General features: G+C 35.4%; 1 protein-coding gene across 1 annotated transcript; it reads left to right on the forward strand.

The window, feature by feature from the left end:
- Positions 1–6,672: 6,672 nt before the first annotated feature.
- MS3_00003440 (uncharacterized protein) lies at positions 6,673–9,972 on the forward strand. Its single transcript, XM_051211241.1, has one exon. It carries the CDS (start codon positions 6,720–6,722, stop codon positions 8,433–8,435), a length of 1,716 nt encoding a protein of 571 aa, XP_051071278.1. The 5' UTR covers positions 6,673–6,719; the 3' UTR covers positions 8,436–9,972.
- Positions 9,973–24,634: the final 14,662 nt, after the last annotated feature.

The following is a 24,634-nucleotide window of genomic DNA, read 5'->3' on the forward strand; positions in this document are numbered from 1 at the left end:
ACTTCAGAAATAGACGCAGAACTTACTTTTTTGTACATATACATCCGCTTCTTTCATCGCTAAGGGTTCGTCTCTGGTATTTAAAAGATTCACAACTCAAAATATATACAGTATAGCATATAAATGTAGGGTTGCTTGTAAAGTAAAATAAAATTACTAATGTTAATGTTGAAATGACTCATATGCAATGTTAGTATGAAAATGTTTATACGTTAAGTGAAGTTATGAGATTAAAAATCAAAATAAGTAGGAGGATAACAAATATTACGCAAGAAGCACTCACAAATAGTCACGAGAAAGCCATAAACATGCTCCTGAAAGATGAGAATTTATTGATCACAAACCCTAATAACAGATCAAGGGTCCCTCTTCTCAGCAAAGGTGACCAAATCGACAAAATAAGTAGGATGATGAACGGCAAATTAAAATTTCAAAAACTAACGAACTTAAAGGATTTGAAGGATTCTAAATTCATACGATATAATTTTAAATGATTTAATTGCCTTAATCATTATTGTTAATCGTTAATTTGGATGTGCCAAGATAGTGCCTGATGAGAATTTATCGGAAAAATGTACATTATCCACGTATCTGTATGTAAATATAGTGAGAATCCGTATATAGTTCGAAGGTACATCTATAAGAAATGAATAGGTAACTATACGGGAGTAAGATCAAAATGAATAGTCTGTAAAACATCGTTAGTAAATTCTAAGATTATGATATGATTCCCGTAATAAAATCATGTAAGTTACTGGAGTCTTTGAGTTGTTTAATACGAATTTTCAGTCATGTTGTTCTGTCAGTAGACATAGACTTGTTAGTGGAACATGCAACCTACTATAAATTTTCATGTATAAGTCCACTTATCGAATATTTTGCGTTGAAAAAACTCATGTTGTCAATATTAATTAATTAAGTTACACAACAAACTCTACATCCACTTTTATCAACCCTAAAAATAACTGAGTTGGACAGTATTTGCATTGTAGGTATCATTATAAGATAATTAGAGGTATTTGAATTATAGTATAAACTAAGAATCCCAGAAGTAACGTAATCGGATCAAGAAGTACTAGATAACGAATGTACTATATTTAGAATTCGAAATCACGCATTCAACAAGTACAAAGGAATCATTAGTTCATTCAAACACCACACATTACCAAGGTTTGACTTGATAATTTCGAATAAAGTGAGCATTTGGTAGATTGTTATAAATAATATTATGTCATAATACTCTTGTTGTTCCGTTTGCACTATTTAAACTTGGATTAATTTTAGTTTGGTTTTTTATTTATTTTTCCCTGAAGAGGTGGCTTACATTAAGTGACGAAACGTAGGAAAATCTAATTTTTCTACTCATTGGGATATTACAAATATATTATTCATTTATAGTATTTGAATTGTTTGTCTATTAGGTTTCAGAAATGCGTCTTCATTAAAAAGAAGTTAGATACAAGCTTAGGTTGTTTGTGTTTGCAAACAAGAATAATAATAACTTAGCCTATCACTAAAATATCCGTAGATTGTGTTAGCTTATGCCTGTCAGATTCATGCGTTAAATTGATGTAATTGGCAATTTAATTAGTATATCTAATTATGTCAAATAACCTGATCATAAGTTGTTATAATTAACGACATTATTTTACATCCGTATATAAACAGATTTTGAATGTCAAAATTTGCTATAATAAAAAATGTCATCACCATTGTGCTTTCTGGTTTTATTTGTCACTGTTTATGAATGTGAGTTTACAAAGTAATCATTTTTACTATAGAATGGATAACACGGCTAGTTTTTGTGAGATATTTGACTAATGTAGATCAATTTTGTTTAAGCATAATTACGACTTTACAGGTCAACACTAATAATAAGATTTGTCTTGCTCAGTTAAAATCCTACTTTTGAAATAAAAGTATTGAAGAGGAGAAAAATGGTGATGTTTGACTGATCAGTTGTTTGAGAGAACTTTTTCCAGCTACAATAGTTTGTTGTTGTATGTTACCTAATACTATGACTAAATTCCATTGTTCACTGGTTGAAACTCAATCATTGCATAATATATGTCGGTTGGAATTTTGGATGTACATGGTCCATGCATTTGTTCCACAGCAACCTATCTCTATTTGTGATTTTAGATGTCCAACAATTGATCAAGAATATTTCACAGAAAATATTCAGGCATATACACCTGTCACCAGGGAACATGCAAAAATCCAATGACTTTATGAACTGAATCTACATCTTCGTTGATACTGCCTAACCTCCTTCTAACTTAATCCTTCGCTAGTCACCAGTGGACATGAAAACCGTCGATACTGAGTTTGTGTAGCACATATTTCAGTTATGTCAATTGTGTAATTCGTATAGACTCATCAACATAAAGATGAGCTAAGCATTCTTGCAGATTTCATTCGTTTGTTCAAAACTTTGGCTATAATGACCTATTTTATTTTACATTACAGCCAAATGCTTCTGTGGTGAAATAAATTTGCATGGTAAACAGATCACTGACAGAGAAATAATCCTTCAATGGACGAATCAGAGATTTTATTCGAGACCTTTGTTATTCATACAGCAGAAAATTAATGAGGACAAAACTTATTATGCTGTCGATGCTAAACAACATACTCTCACTATTAAAACTAATGATACATGCATCCATTATGAATTCAAATATATGACTCGAGAATACTACAAAGATCTATTTTTCAGTAATTATAATTTAAATTATAGTAAGTGATGTTTGCTACTATTTATAAAATCAGAATTTATTATTGGTAACTGTACTGACAGTTACTACTTGATAAATCTTTTAACATGCGTCCAATAATCGCACAGTTCGTATACTGAAACATATAACAATTAACACAACTATTACGCTGTGAAATATCTGTAAAGTATTTTAAACTATATAAATGTCACCCAGTCCTAAAATAATTGTATTGATTATTTTGCATTGAATTATTCAATTAAACTAGCGATTTTCAAATCATTACATAAATGACACGCTACATAAGACAGAGACAGAAGGTTGTGACTTTCATCTTGAATGATGTTCTAGTACGTGATACTTAAAGATTTCGAAGAAAGAAAAAATTTTCAAGTTCTGTTCTCCAATTGATCTGAAAAATTTATCTATTCATGATATGAAATGTAACCAGTGATAAATACCATGTTCCTTGAAAAATGAAACTCTATGAAACACTGAGATTAATCTGAGAATAGACCTCACAGTTGAATATTACTAAAAGTAATGTTTAGATTTGCTCAAACGTGACTCTCAGTTGTCATAAGTGGAAGCTTCAATTCCAGAAACTACCACCTTAAGAATGTGTAGTGTCACAGTAATCTTTTGTTTGTCTCACCCTCTCTTCTCAAAGTACCTCAGATGTTCGAAAATATACAATATCGTACAATATCACCAACAAGAATCAAATTAAAATGGGATATGAAAAAAACAAGTGCAATAAAAAGTTAAACACCATCATATTTCTACCCAGTGGAACTAAGGAATTGAAAATGTTGTTGTTGGAACAAGCAAGTTCGGCTCGATCGGCGATCGACGAGGAAAATAAATACGAATTCATCTTATCAACATTTGATCCACAACTACCAGGTTCAGATAAACATAAACTAGGATATTTCGGAATACCCACTCTTGTCAAAATCAAATCACTGAGTAAGTTGATTTATGTTTATTTCATCATTCTATTGAAGTGCATATGCTTATTTATTGAGTGACATCTAATTGAACAGAGAATATGTTATTTTCAACTGCTTGTGAGATTCTAAATGCGATCAAGTTTCAATGTCTTCGTAACCATCTATCCGTGTAGCCCAATACTGAACCAATTCATATCTGTCTCCAAACGGTTTGAGTTTAGCTGTTCTTGTGAATAACGTAGCGACGTAACTAGCACCAAACGATCATGAATATGTCTGATTTTTGTCTTAACTATGGTCTTCCAGTGTTGATAGTCGTTAATTTGAAATATTTTTGATCGTTTGTTGTACTACTGTAATTCTCTACACCGATAAGACATATCTTATCACTCACGGAGTTTTGAATTTCAGCAAGTGTGTAATTAGACCTGTCCTTCGATATATTCAGAAAGAAAGTTTTACTTCAACTATAAGTGTCCACTTTTAGATATAGCACTAATAAAGTCGATAACAAAAACTACTTAAATTCAAATTCATCTTCATTTTTATGAATCACACCAACGTTCTGTTCATAGGACTGTACACTATACGGCATTTGATGTTCACATTCTCCAATCACTCATCGTTTCACAGAACATTCCAGGCTCAAGTAATTTATGGCAACTCGAATTTTATTTATGCGTTTGAACAACGTTTTTACAATTTCCATTTAAAGTATCGAATTACGTAAAGTGGTTTCAGCCATAACCATAATTTATGTTACACCGGATTTGTGTAATGTACATTTGTAATGCATACTAATTGTCCTGACAGGTATAAGTAGTATGTATCCGCAATCGGAAGTGAAATGTCTGTCAGCAGAAGACTGAATTGAAGAGAACAGAAAGGAAACCAGAGAGGAGTGGGAATAACAAGAGAATTGGAGGAATAGTCGGTTAGGTAAAGGAAAACGCAAAGAAAATGTGCAAATGATGTATTTAGTGTATGATTTTCATATTTCACCAAGACACTGTGTAATTTTACGTAGGCACATTTAGTAATATCAGATTAAATAGATATCTACTGCAATTTTGTCAATAAAGGAGAAAATGGTGACCTTTATTAAAAACACATACACTGCAACTTGAGAGAAGAAATCTTGTGATGAGGAACTAACGACACATTTTTTTGAAATAAGCTAATAGTTTCTAAATTCACTGGACAACATGTTAGTTATCCTTCGTGATGCTTATTTAAAATCGGTGTGATATTTTTCATGCAACATCTCTTCATTTTCCGTATGACGCTACTTGTACTTTACTTGATCATCTTAATTTTATTTGTATTCGTACCTAAATCAATTCTTTTAACGTTTTACTTAAAGCCAAACAGATATTTTACGGTGTAAAATTCGCGAAGAAAGGATCAAAACATATTATAATAAAATGGAAAACTCGCGAAATAACTGACAGCACAACATATAATATTTCATGGTTTAGTCGATCAACCACTGAGAACAAAAACTCATTCAAAATCTCCCAAACGTTTCATAAAAATACCTGTTCAATTGAAACAAAAACACAGAGTGATTGTTGCTCAATATTGTGATGGTAAACTTGATTGGCCAATTCTTATCGATTTTCGGATTCCATGTAAATTTCCACTTTCATTTGTAAATATTCTTATGAATTTTATGGTGTGACTTTCATCTGCATATTATTATTTTTGAAGTATTTTCTAGATATACATGTGGAGAATGATGAAGTAATGTATGAAGTCAGACACCGTGACCTTCAAACCAATGAAGTGTCTTCACAACACTGGCGGATTATAAAGATTTGATAATGATAAGTCTTGCATATTGAACGCTATATTCGTTTCCCAAGCTATTCTGTAACCCCCAAGCTAGAACTATACAGTGACCTGAACAACAAGAGAGGACCCAAAGTATGCGAGAAGTACTTTATCCCAACGTTCATTTCAATACAGAAAATACAGGGTTTTCATAATATTTTTAATGTCCTTGGGTTGCTCGAAGATTCTGGAATGCTACTAAACATAGTAGCAGTGTAGTAATCAGCCAATCAGAACCTCTGCAAACAACGTTTCGCCCCCTTGAAATTTTTGGTCAAAACTTCAAGTGAACGCTGATTGGACGAAACACTTCATAGTGTTTCCTGAACCATGCTTGTCTTTTGCGAGAAATTCGCCGGATCACCCCAACAGATAGTAAAAATACCTCCACAAGAATCTGTGGGATTATGCCTCTTACCATATATTGGATGGTTGTGCTGTTTGAATGAACCTATGATACCTTTGTATTGGTTGAATGCTTGATTTCAAATTCTAAATACAATACATTCGTTGTGCCTGTGTCTTCTTAATTCAATTGCGTTAATCCTGGAATTCCTAATTCATACGACAATTAGAATACTATATTGGCGTCGTGATGGAACCTGCAATGGAAAAGTTGGATATTCATTCAACTTCGGAAGCATTTGAGGATTATTTGGAAAGGTTCGAAATTTGGAGCATGACCAAGAAAGATGTTAAAGGTGAGAAAATTGTGGCACATTTTCTAACATTCATTGGGAGAGAAGCTTACAGCTTATTAAAAACTTTGGCATATCCAGAAAAACCTATCTCACTCCCTTATGCAACTCTTAAAGAGCTATTGTTAAGTCATGTAAAATGCACCAGTTTTGAATGCCGTGAAAGGGCGAAGTTTCATAAGATGGTTCGTCAAAATGACCAAAAGGTTCGGGAATTCATCCTTGAATTACAGAAACAAGCTGCCAAGTGTAATTTCGGTGATCAACTTCATGTGCAACTGAGAGATCGATTAATTGCAGGAATTAACATACCGAGTTTGGAAAGAGAGCTGTTAAAAATGTCAAACTGTCCCTTTCAAGATGCTAGAACTGCATGTATTAACTACGAAGCAGTCAATGGACTTGATATCCAGTCGATGAAGATTTCTAATACTTTGCTTAGTCGTCGTGATGAACTACAATCTCAGGGTCAATCAAAATTGCGTTCATTTAACAGTGATTCCTATTCTCGTGTAAATATGAAAGGTGTTTCAACGAGGAATTACAAAGCAAATCACAAAGGTGAGATGAAGTTTGGTAAATGTTTATCATGTGGAAAGTTTCATGCTCGCAATTCATGTGTATTTCGTAATGCTAAATGTTTTAAATGTGGTAAGGTAGGACACATTCAGTCACTATGCAAAGCTACTGTCCATTTTGCTTCGAGCTGTACTAAATCTTGTGATTTAAATTTCAATAATTCGGATGTTTCTAGTGATCATTTGTCTTTGTCCACTATTTCGAAAGGTAATGCTCATATTCAGAAGCGATTATATACATCGCTTGGTTCATCTCAGGACTTTATTCTGGACACAGGCAGTATAGAGTCCATTATTTCATTCAAGAACTTGAAAGATTTAGATCCTAACATTGTTGTACGACCCACTGAAGTATCAATACTGGGGATTACTGGACACAGACTGCCCATACGAGGATGTTGTGAATTGCTAATCAGAGATGATAATTCTTCATACATACCTTGTGAATTTTTAGTTAGCGAAACAGGACTGTCAATATTGGGTTTAAAGAATTTGAAAAGGCTTAAGGTGGAGTTGTCCTTCTTAGTTTCTAAAGAAAATTCTGATACTTTACTTAAAGATTTGATAGCTATGTGTGCTAAGTGCAGTGGAGGTATGAAAATTAAGCCTATAAAACTTCAAGTACAGGGTGATCCCGTCTTTCTTAAAAGACGAATAATTCCTTATGGTCTTCGAGAAGCAGTACATAAGACATTAAACGATTTGTGTGTGAAAGGCATAATTGAACCAATTCAGTCTTCAGCATGGGGTACTCCTATCGTTACGCCACTGAAGTCGGACGGCAAGACCCCTAGAATTTGCGGTGACTATAGATTAACTCTGAACTCCCGTTTGTTGAAGCAAACGTGCACGACGGTAGAAGCTGAAGATATTCTAAATCGACTTCATGGTTCTAAAGTGTTCTCGAAAGTTGACCTAAAAGATGCTTATCTTCAAATTCCTTTAGATGAATCTTCATCTATTTTGACGACAATTAACACTCCTTTTGGTCTGTTCAAATACAATTTCCTTCCATTTGGTCTAAGTTGTTCTCCAGCCATATTTCAGGAAGTTATGAATAAAGTAGTTAGTGATCTTGAAGGTGTTGAAGTTTATCAAGATGATCTCATTGTTCATGGCTCTAATAAGGTAGTTCATGACCAGAGACTTATTGCTTTATTGCGTCGTTTAATTGAGAAGAATATAACAGTGAATCCAAATAAGTGTTCATTTTGTGTATCTAGTTTTGAATGCCTTGGATACCTAGTTGATGGTAATGGTTTTAGACCAGATATGAAACGACTAGCTCCACTGACTAATGCACCGTCTCCGAAAAATCTTACAGAATTACGTTCACTAGTGGGTGCTCTTCAATACTATTCCCGTTTTATTCCTAATTTTTCTTGTCGTGCAAATTGTTTATTTAATATTTTAACATCCAATTCATTCAAATGGAGTGAGGAACAAGAGTTATGCTTACGAAGTCTGCTGAAGTTTCTTCAAAGTGATGCTGTTCTTCGAACGTACTCCCTAATGTACATTCTGTGCTTATTACTGATGCATCACCTGTGGGAATTGGTGCAGTTTTGGAACAGGAAGGTAGACCAGTTATTTGTGTTTCACGCAAACTTACTGTTACTGAACAAGGTTATTCACAGACTCAGCGAGAAGCATTAGCTGTGTTTTGGGCTGTTAAAAGACTTCATAAATATTTATTCGGAAAGAAATTCACTATTGTTACTGATCATGAAGCTTTAAAGTTTATTTATCATCCCGAAAAATCCTTAGCACGTTCCTCAGCAGCTATGGTTCAGCGATGGAGTATTGCTTTGAGTGCATATGACTATACGGTTCAGCACAGAAGTGCCAAACAGATTCAACATGTTGATTACATTTCTCGACAGTCATTACAAGATAAACCTATTAATACTTCGGATTGTTTGTTAGTGCAACCTTTACCAGTGAGACGTTCAGATCTCATTAGAGAAACTCGTAGATATTTTGGATGTATACTCAGTGCTATAAGGAAAGGTTGGAATGCTAATTTGAAACGGAGATTTCCTATCTATTTTTCAAAGCGGGATGAGTTATCTACTACTCCTGATGGTATTCTGTGTTTAAATGATCGTGTTGTCATTCCTCCTTCATTGCGTAAATCTGTTCTTGAAGATCTTCATAGTGGTCATTTAGGTGTTGAGAAAATGAAGTCCTTGGCAAGGCTCACATGCTGGTGGCCAGAGATAAATGCAGATATATGTCGTACGGCAAACAATTGTGAGAAATGTCATCAGTTGAAAAATCATCCTTCGAAGTGGGTGCCATGGCCAGTATCGTCTGAGGCCTGGCAGAGGATTCATGCTGACTATTGTGGACCATTTCTTGGTAAATACTACGCACTAGTAGTCATTGATTCTTTTTCAAAGTGGCCTGAAGTTTTTTCACAACTTCACCAAATTCTGATTTCACAATACAAGCATTAAGAAAGGTGTTTAGTCGAGAAGGTGTTCCCTTGATGTTGGTGACTGATAATGGCTCACATTTTGCTGCAGATGCAGTCACTACCTGGTTGAACGGTATAGGGTGCAAACATCTATTTACTACTCCCAGACATCCGTGTTCTAATGGTCAGGCAGAGAATTTTGTTAGGACATTAAAGACAGCTATTGATTCTATAGCCCCTCAACATTTAATGAGCTGGAGAGGGAGTAGATACCTTTCTATTGCAATATAGAAATGCCAAACATTCAGTGACGAAGGAGACTCCAGCGAAGCTATTGAAAGGAAGAATTCTTCGGTCGAATATGAGATGTCTGGAGTCTGCAGAAGTTACATACTATCGAGGAAATGATCTTCGACCATCTACGGGTATTGTTCTGAAGAATGTCGGAAAATCGATGGTGCGAATTCTAGACATCGATGACTTAAGTACACACAGTCGACATGTAGATCAAATACAATTTCAGGAACCAGGTGAGTCAGTTCCAATTTCGATTGTTAATTCTAATGCTAATGAGCATATTCTAGATAATACAGAATCCTTGTCCAATACAATGTCAGACAGACTCAGGATGAATTTGAGAAGACGTACGATTGATTACAAACAACTAGACTCCAATTTAAGCTGTGGCGGATGTGGTGTTTGAATGAACCAATGATACCTTTGTACTGGTTGAATGTTTGATTTCGAATTCTAAATACAATACATTCGTTGTGCCTGTGTCTTCTTAATTCAATTTCGTTAATCCTGGAATTCCTAATTCATACGACAATTAGAATACTATAAAATATCTTCACTCGGAGCATCCTAAACACAATCGCACTATATGAATTACATCCTTAAAATAAGAAAGCAACATTTGAGCATATCTGAACGAACGTTTAATACAAAATTGTTTATCACAATTTCGACTGTTAACCTGTCTTTCATCGAAGACATTGTATGAAATCAGGTCCTTGTGTGACTGATTAGTATTCTCTAAGCAAATGAGTTAAGTGATCTTGCAGCCATAAGTAAATTTTGTTTGTTTATTACAAGCTATATTAGGAAATAATTTCTATATAGTCAGAATCAGTAGCGACCTTTTTATTCATGACATAAATTAAGTAATGGGTGATGACCTCAAGTTGCATTACAGGCGAACACTAAGAACCGATTCATTTTCGAGTTATGGATCTTTAGTTTAATGCAAAACCGAAAGGTCTCAGAAGAAAAAATATCGTGTCAAAACTGTAACAATAGATACATTGAGTTGACTGTTTACTATTAACTCAGTAAATATTTCTTTCTGTAAGTATTCCATTTGTTATTTAGCGAAGGTGAAGCATGCTTGTATGTGCTTCGATGTCTGACTTCAGTGCTTCATGTATATTGTCGGTAACTGATAGCGATGTGGTCAACCTCATGCCCAACCCTCCTCCTTTGTCCGGGTTTGGGACCGGCAGTAGCTCTAGAAAGACAGGCAGGAGTTCGATCTTCTTCAGTGTTATGTTTATTCAAGATACGATATTTGTGTATTTAATTAACGTGGACTATGCTCAGCACAATTTTCAGCAAGTGATGTGTTACAACCCTGGGTATTTTTCACGTATGTGACTTTTCTAATTGATACTCAGAATGGGTGTACAAGAAATTTTAAATAAACGGATTTCAAAATCGCTAAATAGAACGTTCTACGCAGCTAAGCTCCGAATCGTTTTCTCAAGCCGGCCTACCATTTTTGGATGTGTTAAGGATAATCTTCCGCTTTGGGCCACATTAATGTGCATCTATTAATTTACTTGCTCATGTGGCGCACATTACATAAGGCGCACAAAACGATCACTTTCCATACGTATCTCAGAACACTATCCGGCTTGGCTTTTAAAGGTGAATGTAAAACAATTACTAGTTCAATACAGGAACATTTAATCAACTGTGGACACATCGCTCCAAATAATTCTTTTTAAAATAATCTACAGAGTCAAAGGAATTGAATCAAGGGGTGTCGAATCAATATTTTATGCACTGCTGAGGCATTGGCAATCCACGAACTCAAGCTTGAACTTTGCGTTTAAACAGTTCAAATTTTTCTTAAATATCAATTATTTCTTGGTAATAATATAATTATATTAGTTAATGAAATAGAACAACATTGTGAATATTTTTTGCTTAGTATTTTAATTTCAATTAAAGAAGAGAGTTTAAGTGACAAAAATTTTGGATTAATTATTTTACTAATCACCTTAAAATAAAGTTATATCATTTACACGTAGAATGAAGAGATTTATAGAGCCGAATATATGAAAGATATTACTTAATAAGGCCTTAGTGATTATTCATCTCAGAAATTTGCTTTTCATTGCATAAACTTGATCTAGTTTATTGTGTGGTTTTTTCAACTAATTAGGAACAAGTTGAATAAAACTAACAAGTTTAATGATTAATTATCAGTCTTTAAAATATAAATATTTTACAAATCCACATTTATTTATTATAACTTAACAAGATAGATTAACAAAAATAATATAAGCTTGTGATAGTTCAACTGTTTTCGCATCGAATCATTGAATAATGAGCAAACACTCATTGTGCACGACTCCGACAAGTGCAAATGATTCATTTAAGATCTAGTTGTATTTGATTATTTTTATGTTCTGATCTCCACCTACGACGTCTGATTTTAATGAGGTGTTTAGCACGAATTGGGCATCTGTCACCTGAACGTGTAAAAATATGTTTGGGAAAGTGAGTTGACGTCTTATAATGTTTTGATTTATTTGAATTATAGCACGAACTAAGAGTCCCAGAAATAACGCAATTGAATTAAGAAGTGAGACACAAGCACAAACAAATGTATTGTATTTGGAATTCGAAATCGAGCCTTCAACAAGTACAAAGGTATCATTAGTTCATTCAAACACCACACGTCTCTGAGAGAAAGGAGTTTCATCACTGTCTATCATCGTTCGAAGAACAATGGGAAAGCAATAACCGTTAAGCATTTGTTCAATCCAAGCTTTCGACATTGTGCGTTACTTGCACTTTCAAGTAAATAGGTCGTCGAACACGGAATCATCACTTCTAACAGTGTTTACAGATCTGCGTTTCACCGTTATAATCTTTATCATAGAACAGTCATTACCGTTTAGGCTGGTGGCTCTTCAATTCGATCGATGCATACTATTTTAAGTTCAGTTTCATAAATCTTATGACCAATTCAAATCTTATCTGTTGACGAAGACATCATGACTACGGAGTCAGGAAATAGGATTTTCAGTGAATGTGGGTATTAACTGACTACTGTTTGACCTACAAGTTCAAAATATATCAGTTTTCTATTGACTGAAGATAAGAATTCCGTAGTACGTTTTAAATTCCAATAGGAGCTATGATAGTTGGTCATTTCATGCTGTTAACATTATTTGATTGATTTGGAAAATGAATAAGTTAATTAACATTACAGTGTATTGTATTGTTTGGCATTTCCTGCTTTAAACCGTCCTGTGGAATTTCCGTTGAATTTGAAACAGTCACTTATAATGTCTATGACAACAGATAACAACATTCACACTACATGTTGACTAACTTTAACATCCAGAAATAACGCAATTGCATTCAGAATTAAGACACAAGCGCAGACGGATGTATTGTATTTTGAATTCGAAATCAAGCATCCAACCAGTACAATGGTATCATTGGTTCATTCAAACACCACATCCGCCACAGCTTAAATAGGAGTCTAGTTGTTTGTAATCAATCCTACATCTTCTTCTCAAATTCATCCTCAGTCTGTCTGACATTGTATTGTATAAGGTTTCTTTATTATCTAGAATATGCTCATTAGCATTAGAATTAACAATCGAAATTGAAACTGACTCACCTGGTTCCTGAAATTGTATTTGATCTACATGTCAACTTTGTGTACTTAAGTCATCGATGTCTATAATTCGCACCATCGATTTTCCGACATTCTTCAGAACAATACCCGTAGATGGTCGAAGATCATTTCCTCGATAGTATGTAACTTCTGCCGACTCCAAATATTTCATATTCGACCGAAGAATTCTTCCTTTCAATAGCTTCGCTGGAGTCTCCGTCACCGAATGTTTGGCATTTCTATATTGCAATAGAAAGGTATCTACTCCCCTCTCCAGCTGATTAAATGTTGAGGGGGTTATAGAATCAATAGCAGTCTTTAATGTCCTAACAAAATTCTCTGCCTGACCATTAGAACACGGATGTCTGGGAGCAGTAAATAGATGTTTGTACCCTATACCGTTCAACCAGGTAATAACTGCATCTGCAGCAAAATGTGAGCCATTATCAGTCACCAACACCATGGGAACCCCTTCTCGACTAAACACCTATCTTAATGCATGTATTGTGAAATCAGAATTTGGTGAAGTTGTAAAAAAACTTCAGGCCACCTTGAAAAAGAATCAATGACTACTAGTGCGTAGTATTTACCAAGAAATGGTCCACAATAGCCGGCATGAATCCTCTGCCAGGCCTCAGACTATACTGGCCATGCCACCCACTTCGATGGATGATTTTTCAACTGATGACATTTCTCACAATTGTTTGCCGTACGACATATATCTGCATTTATCTCTGGCCACCAGCATGTGAGCCTGGCCATGGACTTCATTTTCTCAACACCTAAATGACCACTATGAAGATCTTCAAGAACAGATTTACGCAATGAAGGAGGAATGACAACACGATCATTTAAACACAGAATACCATCAGGAGTAGTAGATAGCTCATCCCGCTTTGAAAAATAGATAGGAAATCTACGTTTCAAATTAGCATTCCAACCTTTCCTTATAGCACTGAGTATATATCCAAAATATCTACGCGTTTCTCTAATGAGATCTGAACGTTTCACTGGTAAAGGTTGCACTAACAAACAATCCGAAGTATTAGTAGGTTTATCTTGTAATGACTGTCGAGAAATGTAATCAACATGTTGAATCTGTTTGGCACTTCTGTGCTGAACCGTATAGTCATATGCACTCAAAGCAATACTCCATCGCTGAACCATAGCTGCTGAGGAACGTGCTAAGGATTTTTCGAGATGATAAATAAACTTTAAAGCTTCATGATCAGTAACAATAGTGAATTTCTTTCCGAATAAATATTTATGAAGTCTTTTAACAGCCCAAAACACAGCTAATGCTTCTCGCTGAGTCTGTGAATAACCTTGTTCAGTAACAGTAAGTTTGCGTGAAACACAAATAACTGGTCTACCTTCCTGTTCCAAAACTGCACCAATTCCCACAGGTGATGCATCAGTAATAAGCACAGAATGTACATTAGGGGAGTACGTTCGAAGAACAGCATCACTTTGAAGAAACTTCAGTAGACTTCGTAAGCATGACTCTTGTTCCTCACTCCATTTGATTGAATTGGATGTTAAAATATTAAATAAACAATTTGCACAACAAGAAAAATTAGGAATAAAACGGGAATAGTATTGAAGAGCACCCACTAGTGAACGTAATTCTGTAAGATTTTTCGGAGACGGTGCATTAGTCAGTGGAGCTAGTCGTTTGATATCTGGTCTAAAACCATTACCATCAACTAGGTATCCAAGGCATTCAAAACTAGATACACAAAATGAACACTTATTTGGATTCACTGTAATATTCTTCTCAACTAAACGACGCAATAAGTCTCTGGTCATGAACTACCTTATTAGAACCATGAACAATGAGATCATCTTGATAAACTTCAACACCTTCAAGATCACTAACTACTTTATTCATAACTTCTTGAAATATGGCTGGAGAACAACTTAGACCAAATGGAAGGAAATTGTATTTGAACAGACCAAAATGAGTGTTAATTGTCGTCAAAATAGATGAATATTCATCTAAAGGAATTTGAAGATAAGCATCTTTTAGGTCACCTTTTGAGAACACTTTAGAACCATGAAGTCGATTTAGAATATCTTCAGCTTCTACCGTCGTGCACGTTTGCTTCAACAAACGTGAATTCAGAGTTAATCTATAGTCACCACAAATTCTAGGGGTCTTGCCATCCGACTTCACTGGCGTAACGATAGGAGTACCCCATGCTGAAGACTGAATTGGTTCAATTATGCTTTTCGCACACAAGTCGTTTAATGTCTTACGTACTGCTTCTCGAAGACCATAAGGAATTATTCGTCTTTTAAGAAAGACTGGATCACCCTGTACTTGAAGTTTTATAGGCTTAATTTTCATACCTCCACTGCACTTAGCACACATAGCTATCAAATCTTTAAGTAAAGTATCAGGATTTTCTTTAGAAACTAAGAAGGACAACTCAACCTTAAGCCTTTTCAAATTCTTTAAACCCAATATTGACAGTCCTGTTTCGCTGACTAAAAATTCACAAGGTATGTATGAAGAATTATCATCTCTGATTAGCAATTCACAACATCCTCGTATGGGCAGTCTGTGTCCAGTAATCCCCAATATTGATACTTCAGTGGGTCGTACAACAACATTAGGATCTAAAGATTTCAAGTTCTTGAATAAAATAATGGACTCTATACTACCTGTGTCCAGAATAAAGTCATGAAATGAACCAAGCGATGTATATAGCCGCTTCTGAATATGAGCATTACCTTTCAAAATAGTAGACAAAGATAAATGATCACTAAAAACATCCGAATTATTGAAATTTAAATTACAAGATTTAGTACAGCTTGAACTAAAATGGACAGTAGCTTTGCATATTGACTGAATGTGTCCTACCTTACCACATTTAAAACATTTAGCATTACGAAATACACATGAATTGCGAGCATGAAACTTTCCACATGATAAACATTTACCAAACTTCATCTCACCTTTGTGATTTGCTTTGAAATTCCTCGTTGAAACACCTTTCATATTAACACGAGAATAGGAATCACTGTTAAATGAACGCAAGTTTGATTGACCCTGAGGTTGTAGTTCATCACGACGACTAAGCAAAGTATTAGAAATCTTCATCGACTGGATATCAAGTTCATTGACTGCTTCGTAGTTAATACACGCAGTTCTAGCATCTTGAAAGGAACAGTTTGGCATTTTTAACAGCTCTCTTTCCAAACTCGGTATGTTGATTCCTGCAATTAATCGATCTCTCAGTAGCACATGAAGTTGATCACCGAAATTACACTTGGCAGCTTGTTTCTGTAATTCAAGGATAAATTCCCGAGCCTTTTGATCATTTTGACGAACCATCTTATGAAACTTCGCCCTTTCACGGCATTCAAAACTGGTGCATTTTACATGACTTAATAATAGCTCTTTAGGAGATGCATAAGGGAGTGAGACAGGTTTTTCTGGATATGCCAGAGTATTTAATAAGCTGCACGCTTCTCTCCCAGTGAATGTCAGAAAATGTGCCACAATTTTATCACCCTTAACATCTTTCTTGGTCATGCTCCAGATTTCGAACCTTTCCAAGTAATCCTCAAAATCTTCAGGAGTTGAATGAATATCTACCTTTTCTATTGCAGGCTCCATCGCGACGTAAATATAATATTTTGAATTGTTTGAATTATAGAACGAACTAAGAGTCCCACAAATAACGCAATTGCGTTAAAAAGTAAGACACAAGCGCAAACGGATGTATTGTATTTGGAATTCGAAATCAAGCATCCAACAAGTACCAAGGTATCATTGGTTCATTCAAACACCACACTATTTCAGAAGAATCAAATCTTGATGTCATATCAAATATTATTTGTCCTCATAATGCATTTGTTTCTTGTGGAAAATTTGTTCAATGCGAACCACAAGTACTAAATGAGCTCGATTCTGATTACAATTCAGATGATTTCATATCAAATGCTGTTTATCCTTATCACAAAAACACTTCTAATGTTTACTCTAGTCAATGTGATAAATATGTTTTGAGTGAAGTCACATTATTCATAACTTGGGGATATAAAGATCCAACATTATTTCGTGGTGGAGGATAGTGTTGAAAAATCTATGGTTCAAATTCTAGATATTAATGATTTCAGTACAAAACCGACATGCTGATGGTATACAATTCCAGGTGAGTCTGTTCTGATTTCGGTTGTTAATTCCAATACTAATGAGCACATTCTAGATACTACAGAGTTTTTATCCAATACAATGTCGGACAGACTCAGGATGAACTTAAGAAGAAGACGTACAACCTATAACAGACAATTATATTCCAATTTAAGCTGTGGTAGATGTGGTGTTTGAATTAACTAATGATCCTTTTGTACTTGTTGAATGCTAGATCTCGAATTCTAAATACAATACATTCGTTCGTGCTTGTGTCGTGATTCTTGATTGAATTGCGTTAATTTTGGGATTTTTAGTTCATACTATAGTTCAAATTCAATTCAAATATCATAGAGCAGGAAAAAGTTAGCCCTATACATCATGAGTAACTTTAGATATAGCACACGCTGGTGAAGAAATCTTAATAACATCTTGCAGACGATCGGTTTATTGGTTCTCTCAAATTCGAGTTAGACAAATCATATACCTTTCATGAAAGCATTAAACATCAAGTGAGATGATTATTCAGCACAAATGTGTCCTTCAGAACTCGTAAACTGCACATTTCTGATTATCACAATAGGACAAATCGGTGAAACCAATGATATGACATCTACATAGGTCACGTATTCACATAATTGCAGATAAACAATTTCGGGATTAAATTCATAAATCTGATAGTAAGGATAAATGCAGTTGTTACCGACCGAGCATTAATTATACATCAATCCAGCCAGACAATACCACTTGTTTTGTGATCAAATCTTAGCTAAAATTTTATCCTCTTCTTAAAAGACATTTTATTTTAGCGCACATTTCAGAGGACATTGCGCTGACATTCTAAAGACCATCAGTTAAGCAATCCTTTTAAATCCGACAACCCGTGGTCTGTAAAAGATATCACCGTTAGGTCAGCAAACAGTTAATTGATAACCAGCATTGTGGTTCGCGAAATGTTCGAGTTAGTAAGTGATAGTCGAAATAAAGCGATGAGAAACAGTGACTTCGGCTATCACGTAGTATGAACCTTTACACAACTACGATAATTAGCGTGCCTAGGTTACTTCATCTGCTTTACCATACGAAAACTGAAGTCCCCTGTCCGTAACCGTGAACTTCAGAAACTATGGTTCTAAATGAGTCCATTTACGCCTGATTCAATTCGGAAAACGACTTTTCCACTCCACCAGATGTGCAATGCAACAGTAGAAAAGGAAAAAATTATGAATTGGTGCTGGTGCATCTTCGTCAACATTCCACAGATCCGAGCACAGAAAACACGGTTCTGCAAATGAGACACGCCATTCACGCTAAAAAACTATAGATACTGGTTCTGACGGAACGGGCCAACACACTTTATGTTACAATCTGCTTGAAAACTCAGTAACAGAAATTTTGTAGAGGCATATCAGGAGGTGAAGCAAACCGTCAGTCGCCTCTTTAGCAACATGAGAGAATTCAAAAGTAAACTGGGAGAGGTCAGAAATGCGAGCGTTCAGTTGGATAGTAACATCAAAGTCCTTATTAAAACATTTCCGTCGTTCGACATCAAGGATAATGAAACGAACTTGAGATGCGTGTCAGTCAGTCAGTGACATTTTCCAGTTTGATGGGGTACACAAAACAGGAGCTGGACTGGCGAAATACATTGTTAATCTCTTCAAAACCGTAATACTACGCAACACCGAATGAACTAAAGTGACAGAATCATTCTTCTATACTTCAATGTAAACGACACAAAGTACTTGATTGCAGGAATATATCGGCCAACCACAGGTTCCAACACACATGATGATGTGATAAAACAAAAGGCACTAAAGCTACCAAACCTGAAGTTTGACGAAATTCTGTTAGCTAGGGACTTCAATGCTCATTCCCGAAATCACAAAGAGCATTATACAACGGGTCAGATGTATATCTAACTCCGACATGGAAACATAAAGCGAGTTCAGAGGGTTTTTATAACGTCTTGACCACCTATTTTCAACGTTTTTGCGCTATGCTTTTACCCCTACTCTTTTCAATACTCAGCCACTAATCCAAATCATTGACAGATACTGTGGTGATTTTATCGTTATATAAGAGAGGGTTGTGATTCTCATAGTCGTATATTTGGTTCAGACTGTGTTTGACGATTTCAGCATATGGATCGGGATAGATATTGTTGCTTTTGCCTACGTTTATGATTCTTTTTTGTCAGTTCCGTTGGATCATTTATTTCTAAACAGTGGACAAGAGTATCAGAACCACGGACATAAACTCATTGTACTACCTAGGTTCTGCAATATCAGAACGACCAAGCTGCTACAGAAATCACATCCAAATGCTAAGTCTCTAATTTTAATTTTTATGTTGTTTCTCCATAGCAGCCTGCGTCATAGTGTAGCTTGGTGTCGAGTTGCGATTGACTGTGAACACCACTACAAAGGAACGCGTGCCAGGATATCCATAAAATCCCCCGGAAGTCAAATATCAGAAGGCAGTTAATGGACCAAGTCGAGATATATTTGCTGGCGATCTCGTAGTATCGGAAGAATACCGAGATCGTGCCAAGATACAAGCTTGGTTACAGAACATAACCGAATTCGCGCGAGGTCATAATCGAAGTAAGTATAATGAATGTTTTTAGCACAGTTAAACAAAGAGCATTTTAAAACAGTCACTAGTACAACTGGTTATAATAATAATTGTTTTCATTAAACCAATCGTGTTCTCATGATAAAAGTAAGTCACTACAATCAGTCAATAGACAGTTTTAGATGCTTTTTGCAACCATTTCACTCAAGTTCACTAGTCTAATTTAGAGTTGATGTTTTGGTTGTAGCGTGATATCGACAGTTTGGTTGATGACTCGGTTTAAGTATTTTAGTCGATTGATTAGTCTTGTAAGTACACTAAGTATTAAATCACAAAATGCTACTTGTGACTAACGACACGATGCACATAACCAAGGCTATGTAGGAGTCTGTACACCCTCCAAACATCCGTATATATTGTAGTACCTGGCTGCAACCAGTTTTACTGGTGCTTTTATTATACAGTTCGCAATAATTGTTGTACTTTGCCTTGGTTAGGAATTACATATGGGTTTTTCATCACGAACTGACATCAGCTATAATGCCAGAAATTTATTTAGCCAAATAGTTGAAAGGCTTTCGCGTTAAAATCCTAGATCTGTTATCTTATACCTGATTGATTCGTTCATAAATCATAGTCCCACCGTTTAATTTGTTATAGCAGCTCGACTATCACGTTTAGTACAAAATTCCCTGTAAACCGATCGTACGTTAGCATTAAGCACTGAAGTTGGCGCCGTAACCTTGAAATCCCTAAAACGCATTTGATTGGCTCGCCCATGAATTGGAGTCTCGTCAGCAACTTCCTGAGTGTGTCGAGCATTTTCTTCTTCGTGACCCGAGTATAGCATCATATCTAGCCTTTGCTGTCTAGTTCTGTTCCAATTGGTTTCGCTGCTTCCCAATGATGCCAATTTGTATCTCCTCATTTCTGTTGCTATTGGACTGGTCTACCCTGTCTCCCACATTGTCCGGATGTCCCATCTACCTATAAAGATTGTTGCTCTGGTTGTTGGTCGTGGATTTCGGAGGAACTCGGCTTTCACCATGAGTCATTATAACTCTTCTAAGTGAAAACCTTCTAACCCCCAGAGCAGAGTTTAAATGGTTTGAATTATTTTTTCTGGTTAGCGCCTTTTTATCGAGTTAGTTTTCTACGGGATGGGGTCGCTAACCCCATGCCCAACTCTCCCCTTTTATCCGGGATTGGGACAGGCATTAACTCTAGAAGAACTACAGGCGGAGTCCAATATGAAAGGATGTTATATTACTTCAGCATTGTCTGTTTACTGCTCGAATCGTCATGGGTCGCTTTGTGGAGTCCGATGTTAATGCTCAAAAATGTTTTTCTTTAGGTGACCGAAAGTATTTATTTTTGTTTTATATAACCGCCATATCTTGCATTCCCTGTGACCTCACGAATGTTTTAGGTTCATTATAAGAACACTAATAAATTACCGAGAGAGTAAAGCATGAAGAATGACATTTTGTGACACTCAAGATTCTTCAGCTTTTACCTGTTGTCCGAAGTGCAGAATGTTCTATCCTGTTAGTAGTAAATTAACTGACATAAAGGCTGATTTATGAAATCCCATCGATCTAGAGAAACAACATGGAGTTATGTGTATGTAGTGGGTTGAACTAAGTACTTTTAGCTTTAATTCTCGAACTGTTACAATATAAGGCTTCTGTCATTTTTGATTGTTGTTAATTGCTTTCCTCGATAAATGTAAGTATATCGGTTGCACTTGCTGGGTTGTCAACCAACCTCTTCTACAGTCCTCTTCACTTAAGCTTCCCTGTGTTCCCCGAATACACAAAGTGCTTGTTTGCCAGATGAGAATGGCTACAGTGCAATACCAAGCACCTTGGAAAAATCTACCGAAAGCTCATTTTCTGGTTTCAACACTGCCTATGTTTTCCAGATTGGCGTTTGTGGTGTGCTGTCAGCTTTAAATGCAGCCATGTTGCGTTTTTTGGAAGATTTAAATAACTTGTATTACGCCTCTTGTTTGGTTGTGCAATAAACCTTAAAACAATCACATCATTGCGAACCTTTAGTGACAAATAAGATTTTTCATATCTCTAGTTTTCAAAATTTAATAAACCGTCATTGATTTCCACTTCTTTGTAACTGCTCATCGTTTAAAGTGTATTGAAACGGTACACTTACTGGATTATAAATAGCAACGGACATCCTTTAAATGCTAGGTGTAAAATCGACCTGGCCACCAGTTAGATCTCAGTTTCACTAACGTTCAAATTAATATCCCTGACCTTACACAAAGAGTGCTCCTCACTTTTGTCCTGAATGAGCCTTCTGTTTGAACCCATTAACTCAATACATGATTTTACAGTGTAAAGATCCCACAAGTATTCAGAGTTTTACAACGTCTTTATGATAGTATTTTAACACAATCAGATCAGAAGTAAAGAGTTTCAAAGTTATACTTGAAAAGATATCGATATGTCTAGATATAACAAGAGGATCTTTGTGCGATCATAAAATTATAATTTAACGGTAAAGCAGCTAAAGTGAAATCATCCGATTTTTATTAGCTACACAATAAGCACTACGACCAGATTCATAAGGACGTTTTTTAATCGAGTACCTAACGTGGGAATGAAACATAATTCTATAAGATTGAGTGATAAGTTCTGAGTTCTTGTACCGTAACGCCACGTGGTTTTGTAGAGCACCATAACCACAGTCTTGAATGAGGACTCGACATTTGTCCGAAAACCACAGTTTTCTGGTAGCAGACGTCCTGTGCATTGCTTAATTTAGGATGTTCCTCGAACGTAGTCCACCTAAGACCATGAAAAATAAGAATTTTTATTGCTTGAAAGCCATTATTTTCGACTAAAAGCTGCTTATTCGATAACTGGTAGTTTAAAGTTGATAATTCACAACCACTTATCAGTCATTTTTAGATTCCCAACATATACATCCAATCCTGAAACTATGATTGATACTGCATCCTCCTTGATGAGGTTTGTAAAATGTGGAATTCCCCGAATATGTGATGAAGTTTCAGGTATGGTAGGAGTGATACGCGCTCCAATATCTTTCCATCTTGTGCGTTATTACCTCTGATAAAGCTGTTCTTTTCTCGCGTTTTCGGTCTATTCAGATTTAGAAGAGACGAGATAGGGCTCTGTCAAGTAAAATAGTATTTCTAATCAGCATTTGTTGCATACAGCAACTCATTATTCTGTTATACCCAAGTAGTGATACATCTTGCATACTCACTTCAGTGAGAGCGAAAGGCCTAAATCCTCATCGACATTAGCGGTCTTCAGTTCGAACGCGAAACAAGTTCCGAAATTCTCTTTAATTTACTGCAGACAAAAAGGTGTAAAATGATGCGTGTCTGTGATCGCTTCTGCACATACAGGTTATTATCCAGTAACATTGTGACGAGATAATGTAAACAAAACAAATTTTTATGCCTGGTTTTAAGCACTAGCATGGTTATAAACCCATAGGTTTAAATCTTTAGCAAATTTGTGCAACTGGAAATCCATAAGTTTCTAAGTAGCGGAAAAAGGACATAGCTATCCACAGCTCTTGTGATATGGTTTGAATTGTATGCATAGAGAACACCCACGTGATTTTGCGAGAGCAACGAATGGTGTAAAAACGCAATACACAAAACAAATCAAGTTTACTCATTGGTTCACAAGTCTCGAACTATGTTACAAGCAAGCAGAATATATATTAGGTCTGGATCTGTTTTTGTATCCTAAGAGTGGTCAACATATTCAGAAAATTTCGTAAGCATTGACTTCCAATTATCGTACCCAATACATAGATAGCTTCCCAAATGAAACGCTCTTTCTAACCAATAATTATATCTTGGTATGATCCATCGCGTTTAAAGTCGACACTCTTGGATATTGTCCAGAAACTCATACGTACTACGATAAGTGTTTGTATTTTTATCACTATGATTAACTACTTCAAAATCAGAGAAGTAATTTTCATATGATCTCATGGCGGTTCTCACAAATGTTATTACTTAAATCAATGCAAATTTATAAGTGAAAACTAACCTGAAGTTTGACCTAAAATGGGATTAGAATTAAAGAGTAATTATGAAATAATAAACTAAGAGGTCCATTCATAGTGAAATATAGACAAACAGCCAGAATAGAATTTTCGTGGCATGTCTTTCTTTAGACAAAATAAATAAGCCAGAATCGAAGAGAATTGTCGAAGCTTTGATGAAAAAAATTAGCATGCCCTCCATTCTTTGATAATAATTTTATGCAAACACTAAATAACAACGGTGTTTACAAGAAAGTTACTACGACGAGAAAATTTCATATGCAGTTTAAAAAGCCTTATAGAATAGCCAAAAATGAAGAATATTTAAGAGAACAGTTGTTTACTGTAACTCCATCACCAAGCTCTACAGTTTTAAGTCCAAAATTATGACATTTTACAAAGGCCAAAATATGATATGTATTAATAAAATTGACAATGTTGTGTGTTAAAAATGGTGAATGTTTGTAACTGTTTCGACATATATACTACAGAATTGTGTTATTTGTAAATTAGAAAGGTCATAATGATTTCGAATGGTGTCAAGTCACAATATAGTAAAAATTAAAATGAAGAAAATCGTATGAATAAAATGCATGTTAGGAGAATTCCATCTTGTTAACTGAGGTAATAATGATAATGGCAATCGCAATAATGGTAATAAATAATATGAAGTAAAAGTGGTGTGATCGAGGTAACTGTGATAAAAAAGAGTTCATGTGAATTGGAGAAGATGGATATGAAGATTAAGATAG

Source organism: Schistosoma haematobium, chromosome ZW, assembly GCF_000699445.3.
Source record: "Schistosoma haematobium chromosome ZW, whole genome shotgun sequence".
In the NCBI taxonomy this organism is placed as follows: Eukaryota; Metazoa; Platyhelminthes; class Trematoda; order Strigeidida; family Schistosomatidae; genus Schistosoma; species Schistosoma haematobium.

Coding starts and splice junctions, on each gene's coding strand:
- MS3_00003440 (XM_051211241.1), top strand. CDS start 6,720: ATGAAAGGTGTTTCAACGAGGAATTACAAAGCAAATCACAAAGGTGAG.